Source organism: Oncorhynchus kisutch, linkage group LG9 (assembly GCF_002021735.2).
Source record: "Oncorhynchus kisutch isolate 150728-3 linkage group LG9, Okis_V2, whole genome shotgun sequence".
Classification (NCBI taxonomy): domain Eukaryota; kingdom Metazoa; phylum Chordata; class Actinopteri; order Salmoniformes; family Salmonidae; genus Oncorhynchus; species Oncorhynchus kisutch.
This window is the reverse complement of record NC_034182.2, coordinates 673,969-686,745: the sequence shown is the minus strand read 5'-3', so window position 1 is coordinate 686,745 and position 12,777 is coordinate 673,969. Positions and strand designations below refer to the sequence as shown.

The window sequence follows — 12,777 nt, the reverse complement described above, 5'->3', positions numbered from 1 at the left end:
TGGTCTTTCTGCCCCTGAACAAGGCAGTTAACACACTGTTCCTAGGCCGTCATTGTAAATAAGAATTTGTTCTGACCCGACTTGCTTAGGTTTAATAAAAGGTTCAATGGAAAGCCACATTGTACTCCTATTTAGCATTGCCTAAAACAAAGGGGCTGAATATTAATGCAACTTTTATGAATTTTGTATATATTTTTTTAAATAAAATGAATGAAGAGTATTTTACAAAAACAAAATAATTAAATACATTTTAATCCCACTTTGTAACACAAATTGAAGAAATCCAAGGGGCCTGAATACTTTTGCAAGGTGCTGTGCGTGGAGTGCAGACCTCCCTAACTAAATGAGCATGAAACTGTTGTAGAGAGAGGGACGCAGGGAGGGAAAGAGGAGCACACAGTACCTGAAGCTTTAATACAAGACATACACGGTGCTAGCTCACAAACACAAACAAAAACACACCCCAGCCATGTCAAACAAACACTGTGCTTACACCCAACCCATGGGTTCTCCTGGAACTCATTAATGATACAATGTTTATATTCGAAGATAGCAGAGAGACCAGTATCTTCGGCACCTGACATGGACTATAGAAAGTGGATTAGCTGAAGAGAGTGGTACCCAAGCAGCAGTCATCCATTTTCCACACACCGACACACTTTCACTACATCATCCCCATCCTCTACGATCTTCAATGACAAACTTAAATATATATATATATATATTTAACATCCGAGTGCTCCTTTTCCTGTTTCTGGAAGAGTCATCGTGTGAAGTATCCCGAGGTAAGATGTTTTTATTTAACATCCGAGTGCTCCTTTTCCTGTTTCTGGAAGAGTCATCGTGTGAAGTATCCCGAGGTAAGATGTTTTTATTTATTAAAGTCACAGCAGCTGTCCCCGTTTCTCTTGCGTCTGGGTATGTTTTCCATACTACCACATCACACAGTGCTACGCAGGTTGACCCATTGACGTAGCTAGCTAACACACTCCCCGCTAACTCCACTGTCAATCTCACTGAGATCATCATCATCATCATCACCATCATCTCCTCTGCCTACTCTATCGTAGGTGATGACATAAGAGCTGCTAGGTTGTGCGTGGGCCAAAAACTTTCAGCCAATCGCAGGCAAGGAGCGGGGGGTCCAACCGGCATAGGGGAAATGTCAAACAGCCAATGGGGTGTGAGGTGAGTCACGGGGGACATGCAGTGGGACGACCCCAGATGACGGGGTCAGTGCGCCACGCTGGAGGCCACAGGCACAACAAAATGAAGAGAACGCATGGTGAGACATGAGGGAGGAAGGGGGGTATGAAGGCATGAGGGAGTGAGATAGATGGCGAGAGAACAAGAGGGGTGAGGGCATGAGCAGAGCAAAACAAAGAGGGGAAGAACATCTTCCACTAAATACAAAACAGACTGCAAAATAACACCAGGCACTTAGGAAATAGATACTGTACGCAGAAGCATGATACACACACAGTTTAGCTGTAGAGATGAAAGGAAGCTATTCTGTCCGCATAAGTATGAGACATACACACTAGCTACAGCAAAGAGTCAGAACTATACATTCCACCTAAGGATGAGACACTTCCTGTGTATGTTCCCATTACATAAAGACGACGGTTTGTCGTCATCTCTTATGCTATACGTTAAGCCCCCATTACACACACACACAGGGAGGGAGTGAGTATAACAGTGACTCATTGAGCTGTTCTGACATCTCCCCCCTCTACTATTGCGTTTTCTCCAGGCTTGTCCTGCTGCCTGCTACTGCTGCAGAGGCTGGCTGGAGAGAGAGCGAGGGGAAAACGAGCTGACTCCAACCCGGCCTGCTCAAAATAACTTGCATCTGAAAATACACCACTGCCACACCAGAGGAGAAGAGAGAGGGAAGGAGACAGATGGGAGGGATGAGAAAGTAAGAGGGGAAGAGTACATGGTTAAGTGAAAAAGAACAGAGAAGCACCCAGAGGGGGGAGAGAGAAAGAGGGAGAAGAAGCAAAGCCTAAAAAGGGTTGGTACCCTTAACATGAAGTCACGTTTCACTGTGGCTAGTCACCATTTGTCCCACAGCCTGTCAATCAAAGGACATGTCATGTCAAGTCCCAGCAACCAGAAAGGGAAAGAGAGAGGGGGGGGATTGGGGCGTGCAGAAGAGGAGAGAGCGTGGCAGAGTTGTCACAGTTCATCTGTGCTGGTCATCGCATCTGGCCCTGGAACCTCCCCATAGACACAGGACTGGCCCTGGAACATCCCCATACGGCCACACACACACAGGACTGGCCCTGGAACCTCCCCATACGGCCACACACACAGGACTGGCCCTGGAACCTCCCCATACGGCCACACACACAGGACTGGCCCTGGAACCTCCCCATACGGCCACACACACACAGGAATGGCCCTGGAACCTCCCCCATACGGCCACACACACAGGACTGGCCCCGGAACCTCCCCATACGGCCACACACACACACAGGACTGGCCCCGGAACCTCCCCATACGGCCACACACACACACAGGACTGGCCCCGGAACCTCCCCATACGGCCACACACACACACAGGACTGGCCCTGGAACCTCCCCATACGGCCACACACACACACACAGGACTGGCCCCGGAACCTCCCCATACAGCCACACACACACACACAGGACTGGCCCCGGAACCTCCCCATACAGCCACACACACAGGACTGGCCCCGGAACCTCCCCATACGGCCACACACACAGGACAGGCCCCGGAACCTCCCCATACGGCCACACACACAGGACTGGCCCCGGAACCTCCCCGTACGGCCACACACACACACACAGGACTGGCCCCGGAACCTCCCCGTACGGCCACACACACAGGACTGGCCCTGGAACCTCCCCATACGGCCACACACACAGGACTGGCCCTGGAAACTCCCCATACGGCCACACACACAGGACTGGCCCTGGAAACTCCCCATACGGCCACACACACAGGACTGGCCCTGGAAACTCCCCAAAGTCCCAATTCAGCTTGGAGGGACAGCAGTGAAAGCCCTGTCTTTTACTGTGGAACTGAGGGAGGTCACAGAAGGCACTGTAGCCACAAGCTGTGAGCGTGCGCGTAAGACTACTTATGAGAAGCCAAATCCAGTCTGTCTACTGACACAGGCAGCTTAGGAGAACATGTGTGGGCTTCCTAACTAAATCAGGCAACTGATCAGGAGTGAGATTAGCATTTAGCAGACATCTGGCAGTAGGGAAAGCAGGGCTAGCAGAGATGTCACCCTACACATATTGCACGTACGTGGTGACATTTCTGTCACCCCGGAAACACGTCAGACAACTGGACCAGCAACACTGCATGGTGACCTCCTTCCACTTCCAACTCTCAAACACTTTCTCTCAAGGACAAATGCTGTAGTGTGTCAGTATGCATGTGTCCTTCCTACTCTGGGCGTCGCTTTTGGCCTTTACGTAACACTAGGGTTAGCTAATAGAACACAGAGCCACAGAGACAGAGCCACAGACACAGAGCCACAGACACACAGAGCCACAGACACACAGAGCCACAGACAGCAGTGAAAGCACATCTTTGTCTCCATATGCTGGTCTTAACCCATCTCCCAGCCTTCCCCAAACATACGACCGTGCAATGGAGCACAAAGTACATGCTGTCAACGCATCTGGTACAGCCAGAGAGGGAGAAAGAGAGAGTCGGGGTACAGAGAGAGAACTACAGAAAAGGAGAGAGAGGGATACAGACAGAGAACTACAGAAAAGGAGAGAGAGGGATACAGACAGAGAACTACAGAAAAGGAGAGAGAGGGATACAGAGAGAGAACTACAGAAAAGGAGAGAGAGGGATACAGAGAGAGAACTACAGAAAAGGAGAGAGAGGGATACAGAGAGAGAACTACAGAAAAGGAGAGAGAGGGATACAGAGAGAGAACTACAGAAAAGGAGAGAGAGGGATACAGAGAGAGAACTACAGAAAAGGAGAGAGAGGGATACAGAGAGAGAACTACAGAAAAGGAGAGAGAGGGATACAGAGAGAGAACTACAGAAAAGGAGAGAGAGGGATACAGAGAGAGAACTACAGAAAAGGAGAGAGAGGGATACAGAGAGAGAACTACAGAAAAGGAGAGAGAGGGATACAGAGAGAGAACTACAGAAAAGGAGAGAGAGGGATACAGAGAGAGAACTACAGAAAAGGAGAGAGAGGGATACAGAGAGAGAACTACAGAAAAGGAGAGAGAGGGATACAGAGAGAGAACTACAGAAAAGGAGAGAGAGGGATACAGAGAGAGAACTACAGAAAAGGAGAGAGAGGGATACAGAGAGAGAACTACAGAAAAGGAGAGAGAGGGATACAGAGAGAGAACTACAGAAAAGGAGAGAGAGGGATACAGAGAGAGAACTACAGAAAAGGAGAGAGAGGGATACAGAGAGAGAACTACAGAAAAGGAGAGAGGGATACAGAGAGAGAACTACAGAAAAGGAGAGAGAGGGATACAGAGAGAGAACTACAGAAAAGGAGAGAGAGGGATACAGAGAGAGAACTACAGAAAAGGAGAGAGAGGGATACAGAGAGAGAACTACAGAAAAGGAGAGAGAGGGATACAGAGAGAGAACTACAGAAAAGGAGAGAGAGGGATACAGAGAGAGAACTACAGAAAAGGAGAGAGAGGGATACAGAGAGCTACAGAAAAAGAGGGAGAGAATAGAGGGCAGGGAGATTGAAGAGATGGTGGAGGAGTGGGTGGATGGATGAAGAGAGATGCAGACATGCCTGTCACAACAAAGGAAGCAGAGGCATACTGTACAGACACACTGGCCAATGAGGGAAGCAATGACTCTGCAAAGGATAAAGAGTGGAAAACACACACAAAGAGCTACCTGAGCCCTATACTACGAATCAGGTTTGAGGAGTTATTGAGGTAACTTTGCTCAACTCTGAGTTCAACTTAGAATAACCAGTATTACAAAAGTCAGATGCCTTTTAGCCAGGTAAACATGTTTATCCCAAAGAATCCTTCAGAACTAAAAGGCTACCTCAGAGCTAACTCAATTTATCCTGAATGAAGTGTCCGAGCCAAGAGTTGAGGACCAATGAAAGATATCCTCCCTCTTGCAGAGATTACATCATCATCTCCTTCATTTGAAGAAGACTACTGATTAACATTAAACATGAAATCAAATGGTTTTTTTGTATATTTTTTTTTAAATGTTAAAATACCTATCACATTACACATTTAGTAAAGGATTTGCTTTCCTGAGATGGTTTTCACAAATTTCTAAATACAAACTGACAGCCGCAACCAACCAGAGACATAATCCATAGTTGATAGTTCCCATTCAAGACAAGACTGGCAGCCATTGCTAGTGTACCCATAAGCTTAACATTCAAATTACCAGGGTCAGGGGTCACAAAACCCTTCTAAACTCAGCAAAAAAATGAAACGTCCTCTGCCAACTGCATTTCTTTTCAGCAAACGTAACGTGTAAATATTTGTATGAACATAACAAGATTCAACAACTGAGACATAAACTGAACAAGTCCCACAGACATGTGACAAACAGAAATGGAATAATATGTCCCTGAACAAAGGGGGGTTCAAAATCAAAAGTAACAGTCAGTATCTGGTGTGGCCACCAGCTGCATTAAGTCCTGCAGTGCATCTCCTCCTCATGGACTGCACCAGATTTGCCAGTTCTTGCTGTGAGATGTTACCCCACTCTTCCACCAAGGCACCTGCAAGTTCTGGGGGGCTCTAGTCCTCACCCTCCGATCAAACAGGTCCCAGACATGCTCAATGGGATTGAGATCCGGGTTCTTCGCTGGCCATGGCAGAACACTGACATTCCTGTCTTGCAGGAAAACACGCACAGAACGAGCAGTATGGCTGGTGGCATTGTCATACTGGAGGGTCATGTCAGGATGAGCCTGCAGGAATGATACCACATGAGGGAGGAGGATGTCTTCCCTGTAACGCACAGCATTGAGATTGCCTACAATGACAACAAGCCCAGTCCGATGACGCTGTGACACACCGCCCCAGACCATGACGGACCCTCCACCTCGATCCCGCTCCAGAGTACAGGCCTCGGTGTAACGCTCATTCCTTCGACAATAAATGCGAATCCAACCATCACCCCTGGTGAGACAAAACTGCCACTCGTCAGTGAAGATCACTTTTTGCCAGTCCTGTCTGGTCCAGCGAAGGTGGGTTTGTGCCCATAGGCGACGTTGTTGCCGGTGATATCTAGTGAGGACCTGCTTTACAACAGGCCTACAAGCCATCAGTCAAGCCTCTCTTAGCCTATTGCGGTCAGTCTGAGCACTGATGGAGGGATTGTGCATTGCTGGTGTAACTCGGGCAGTTGTTGTTGCCATCCTGTACCTGACCCGCAGGTGTGATGTTCGGATGTACCGATCCTGTGCAGGTGTTGTTACATATGATCTGCCACTGCGAGGACGATCAGCTTGTTCATTGAACAAGTATGGGAAACAGTGTTTAAACCCTTTACAATGAAGATCTGTGTAGGATTTTTACTAATGATCTTTGAAAGACAGGGTCCTGAAATAGGGACGTTTCTTTTTTTGCTGAGTTGATGTATTATATGTCTATGGCCACAAGATAAGGAGTGAGAGGTGGGAGGAAAAGATACCTGTGCATTGATCAGCACAGCAAAGACGGCATTAACGATAAGTAATAAAATAAAAACTATTCTAAAAGTCTATTTCACACCATAGCCTGTTGAATTTGCAAGATAACTTTTCTTTCGGCACAAATGTAAAATGTGGCACTGAATCGCCAATGGATTGATGTTTCAGAATTATTTCAATGAATAGTTCTGATGCCCATGGATTGATGTTTCAGCATCGTCTCAATGCACGAGCAGTTTCAAGCCTTCTAGAGTTAGTGGCAGGTGGATGAGTAATACGGATGAAGCCTGACCTGGAATGTGAAGCTAACTGAATCTGGTTAGCTTTTTAAGAGCAGCAGGTAGCCTAGCGGTAGCCTAGCGGTTAGAGCGTTGGGCCAGGACTGAAAGGTTCCTGGTCAGATCACCAAAACCGAGAAGATGACAAATCAGCCAAGGTGCCCTTGAGCAAGGCACTTAACGATAATTTTTCGAGGGCACCGTACTACTATGGCTGATCCTGTAATAGAACACATTTCACTGCACCTATCTGGTGTATGTGACAATACATATTTATTTATCCGGAGTAGATCTAGCATGTTTCATAGTATACCACTCTGATCCACAAGAGACGACAACGCACCAGAGACAGGGGACAGAACATGAGACAGGGGACAGAACATGGGACAGAGAATTGAGACAGGGGACAGAGAATGAAAGCAATAAGTGTGAAAGGGAAGGGAACAGAGGGTAAGAAGGAGAGGGACAAAGAGAGGAGTACAAAGTATTCTCCTAATGATCTGAGACGCGAACAATGGAAGGGAGAGAGGGTGAGGGGGGGGGACAAGGGAGGAGGGGAAGATGCAGCATGTAGGGTAATAGAGGAAAAAGTGAAAGTGTAAAATCTATGAGCCTCCGACTGCTAAACATGGTCTATATTGACAGATTAATGTTCTCCCTTCTGCAATAATTACACATTACAATATGAATAGAAATCCCCATGACGATCTTCAGACACCTCCAGTCTAAATTAGAAAAGATTATGCCATTCTGAGTAGGCTATCAAAAAACAAATAAAGATGTATTTTTTTAAAAGCTTTAACCAGGCATACGCTTCATTATAATGTTTATTGTGCCCATTTCGGTATATGACAACCGTTTCAAATTCATCTGCCGACTAGTAAGTATTGAAAGTAGAGGTCGACCGATTATGATTTTTCCACCCCCGATACCGATTATTGGACAACCAAAAAAAGCAGATACCGATTAAATCGGCCGATTTAAAATTAAAACATGTATTTGTAATAATGACAATTACAACAATATTTTAACTTAATATAGTACAGCAATAAAATCAATTTCGCCACAAGTAAATAATGAAAGATGTTCAATTTGGTTTAAATAATGCAAAAACAAAGTGTTGAAGTAAAAGTGCAATATGTGCTATGTAAAAAGCTAACGTTTAAGTTCCTTGCTCAGAACATGAGAACATATGGTGGTTCCTTTTAACATGAGTCTTCAATATTCCCAGGTAAGAAGTTTTAGGTTGTAGTTATTATAGGAATTATAGGACTATTTCCCTCTATACCATTTGTATTTAATTAACCGTTGACTATTGGATGTTCTTATAGTCACTTTAGTATTGCCAGTGTAACAGTATAGCTTCCGTCCCTCTCCTCGCTTCTCCCTGGGCTCGAAACAGCAACACAACGACAACAGCCACCACATCGAAGCAGTGTTACCCATGCAGAGCAAGGGAAACAACCACCCCAAGGCTCAGAGCGAGTAGCGCGCGCTAACTAGCCAGCCATTTCACGTCGGTTACACCAGCCTCATCTCGGGAGTTGATAGGTTTGAAGTCATAAACAGCGCAATGCTTGACGCACAACGAAGAGCTGCTGGCAAAACGCACAAAAGTGCTGTTTGAATGAATGTTTACGCGCCTGCTTCTGCCTACCACCGCTCAGTCAGATACTTGTATGCTCAGTCAGATTATATGCAACGCAGGACACGCTAGATAATATCTAGTAATATCATCAACCATGTGTAGTTAACTAGTGATTATGATTGATTGTTTTTTATAAGATAAGTTTAATGCTAGCTAGCAACTTACCTTGGCTTACTGCATATGCGTAACAGGCAGTCTCCTTGTGGAGTGCAATGAGAGAGAGGCAGGTCGTTAATGCGTTGGACTAGTTAACTGTAAGGTTGCAAGATTGGGTCCCCCAAGCTAAGGTGAAAATCTGTCCTTCTGCCCCTGAAGAGGCAGTTAACCCACCGTTTCTAGGCCGTCATTGAAAATAAGAAAGTGTTAACTGACTTGCCTAGTTAAATAAAGATTAAATAAAGGTGTAAAAAAAAAAAGTTAACGGCAAATCGGCGCCCTAATTAAATCGGCCATTCCGATTAATCGGTCGACCTTTAATTGAAAGGTAGGCTATTCAATACCAACAGACAAAAGGCCTGCAGCATATATTTGCTCCTACACTGCCTTGTCCGCATGTGAAGTGTTTCTTTAGCCGTATCTGTCCAAAGCACCTGAGCACCCAATACAGGGTTTGTGGGGTGCAGGCTTTCGTTCCAGCCAAGCAGCAACACACCCGATTCTACTCATCACCAATCAAGACTTATGAGTTGAAGTAGACGTGTTGCTGCTTGGCTAGAACAAAAGCCTGCAATCACACTGGCCACATTGTACAATGAGGTGTATCCTACGTAATGAACTGCCTATGAGAAGATATTGAGCCACTCTTGGTAGGAAACAACGTTCTGTCCTCACAGGGATTCCAGCCCACTCAGAACACCCAAAACTTACAGCAACGCATTAACATTTCAGTCATTTAGGAGACTGCAGACATTTTTCATTCATTCGTTTTAGATACGTCAGTCAACACATTGGTGACTAATAGTTATTGTCAGCACCATTAAATACAGTACAAGAATTCACCAATGAGGCTTTCTTTTGTATATCGCTCTTCTTTGTCTTCCAGCCACAAAGGGCTTCTATGAGATAATAGTCCAAATTGAACTGGCTTGCGTCAGAAACAAAAAGCCTGTTAATGCCCACAAGAGGTACTCAACTTTGCTCTCAGGGCTCGAGGCCATAGAAGTAAAATTCTTCTGCTAACTGCTCCTCTCCAATACCAACGACTCCCTATTGACGCAGGCTGAAGGACAGCAGGAGAGAAGGCTGGCGTACTGAATGTACTACTAGGAACAATACAGGTAGGAGAAAGGGAAACAGGAAATGCCTCCTCAGTCTCGGTTAGTGCTGAACCATCACGCAATCATAGTCTAGGTAGAAGTTGTTTCTGGTCCTCAACACTGATCTAGGATCAGATTACCCAACCCACAACCTTAACCATTAGAGGGGATGGTAAACTGACCTGGTATCAGTGGTAAGGGGGTACCATGCAGTCACTATATAGGGAACAGGGTGCCATTTCAGACAAAGCCCAGCATCAGGGAGGAAATAAGGGGCAACCCGGGCTCCCGAGAGGCGCAGCGGTCTAAGGCACTGCATCTCAGTGCAAGAGGCGTCACTACAGTCCCTGGTTCGAATCCAGGCTGCATCACATCTGGCCGTGATTATGAATCCCATAGGGTGGCGCACAATTGGCCCAGCGTCGGCCGGGTTTGGCCGGGGTAGGCTGTCGTTTGAATTTGTTCTTAACCGACTTGCCTAGTTAAATAAAAAGGTTTAAAAAAAAAAAAATTACCAGGAAGTGCCATCTCCTCCAATTACACTGAGTGCCGAATCATCATCATCATGGGGCCAATAGCAGACGGGGTCAGGGGTCGCCAGCTAATTCCAGTGTGGTTGTTCTGGCGATGGCCACATGACTATAGCTACTGTTCCTTCTTCCATCATTAAGGGCTCAAATTTTTTTTTTTTACTGTCCATCTCTCTCTTTTCAATTTATACCCGACCAGAGAGACAAATCTGATTAGGACTCTAGCGGGGCTTAGATGGGAGGAAACACAAATGGAGGAGTGGAGATACAGACATGTGGATGTGGTAGGGCTGTGTGTTTGTTGAGTACAAGAAGGGAACAGACTGAAAGTTGTGTTCTGATACCATGAGCGTGACAGAGTAGTGACCGGTTAAGTATGCGTGCCTGGTGACAGTGAGTGTGCATGCTCGTCTTACAGTGGTGACTGGAAGTACATGAGGTGAATGACAGTGAGTGCATTTGTCTCTCATTGTGTGCACGCGGCGAGCTGCGGGTAAGGGAAAGGATGGATCAGCCCACTTCTCTGCAGCAATCAAACACACAGAGGTGGGTGGGAGAGAGAAAGACACAGAGACAGACACACAGAGAGAAGAGACAGAGAGACAGACAAGGAATGCCTTTTCAAAGAAGACTGGGGGAGGGAAAGGGCCCACATCAACGCTTTCCAAACAGTGGCTCTGACAGCAGGGGCCCCTATGGAGCTGGTAATGATCCTCTGTGTCAGGGTGGCCAAGCCAAGGACAAGACACCAACACAGCGAGGGGGGGGGGGGGGGGGTGTGCGTACCTCGCCCTCGATCCTGGGGGGTCGGATGCTGGACAAGTGGATGGTCTTGTACTCGCCAGAGTTAAGCTTGACCACGACGGCGTCCGCATTGACGACCTGCATCACCTGAGAGAGAGGGAGAAAAGGAGAGAGAGCGAAGGGGAGGGTGAGAGGGAGGTAGAAAGGGAGGGGTGAGAGAGAAGGGGGAGAAATATTGTGGGAGAAAGAAGGGAAGGGGCACAGAGATGGTGGGATAGAGTGGGGAGGGAGGAGAGAGAGAGAGAGAGAGAGAGAGAGAGAGAGAGAGGTTAGTGAGGAAGGCATCGCGGCTCCATTTGGAGGACAGAGAGGACAGCTGCTTTCAAGAGAATTGGCTCTGTGGGCTGAGCTGAACTGAGCCTAGTTTAAACAGAGCAGAGCACAGAGAGAAGGCTTTAGTCCGACAACAAACAATTCAAATGGTATTCATCACATGCTTCGTAAACAACAAGGTGTAGACCAACAGTGAAATGCTTAGCTACGGGCCCTTCCCAACAAGACACAGAAAACAGAAATAATAGAAAAAGTCAAATGTGTAAAAAATAATAACAAATACAGAGTAACAGTAACTTGGCTCTATACACAGAGTAACAGTACTGAGTCAACATGCTGAGTAACAGTAACATGGCTCTATATACAGAGTCAACATGCTGAGGAACATGGTAATTGAGGTAGATATTAGGGCTGGGTGACATGGCAAATAAATTATCACCATATCTATATATTTTTTCATTTGATATCCATAATTATCACGATATTAATCAAATAATGTTTAAAAAGGTGCATATCTGCTTCAGACTCAAGAATGCCTAATGCCTGAACAAACCACTGGGCAGGTAGTGGTTAGAGCGTAGGGGCGGCAGGTAGCCTAGTGGTTAGAGAGTAGGGGCGGCAGGTAGCCTAGTGGTTAGAGCGTAGGGGCGGCAGGTAGCCTAGTGGTTAGAGCGTAGGGGCGGCAGGTAGCCTAGTGGTTAGAGCGTAGGGGCGGCAGGTAGCCTAGTGGTTAGAGCGTAGGGGCGGCAGGTAGGCTAGTGGTTAGAGCGTAGGGGCGGCAGGTAGCCTAGTGGTTAGAGCATAGGGGCGGCAGGTAGCCTAGTGGATAGAGCGTAGGGGCGGCAGGTAGCCTAGTGGTTAGAGCGTAGGGGCGGCAGGTAGCCTAGTGGTTAGAGCGTAGGGCCAGTAACCGGCAGGTAGCCTAGTGGTTAGAGCGTAGGGCCAGTAACCGGCAGGTAGCCTAGTGGTTAGAGTGTAGGGCCAGTAACCAGCAGGTAGCCTAGTGGTTAGAGTGTAGGGCCAGTAACCAGCAGGTAGCCTAGTGGTTAGAGTGTAGGGCCAGTAACCAGCAGGTAGCCTAGTGGTTAGAGTGTAGGGCCAGTAACCAGCAGGTAGCCTAGTGGTTAGAGTGTAGGGCCAGTAACCAGCAGGTAGCCTAGTGGTTAGAGTGTAGGGCCAGTAACCAGCAGGTAGCCTAGTGGTTAGAGCGTTGGGCCAGTAACCAGCAGGTAGCCTAGTGGTTAGAGCGTTGGGCCAGTAACCAGCAGGTAGCCTAGTGGTTAGAGCGTTGGGCCAGTAACCAGCAGGTAGCCTAGTGGTTAGAGCGTAGGGCCAGTAA

General features: G+C 47.0%; 1 protein-coding gene across 2 annotated transcripts in view; it reads right to left on the bottom strand.

Annotated features, from left to right (window-relative positions):
- Positions 1 to 12,777, bottom strand: part of snd1 (staphylococcal nuclease and tudor domain containing 1) — a 320,657-nt gene that overhangs the window by 282,281 nt on the left and 25,599 nt on the right. For both annotated transcript variants that reach the window (XM_031831421.1, XM_031831420.1), the window contains exon 10: positions 11,148 to 11,252. In XM_031831421.1, the coding sequence (XP_031687281.1) occupies positions 11,148 to 11,252 (105 nt within the window). The remainder of the gene's footprint in view (positions 1 to 11,147; positions 11,253 to 12,777) is intronic.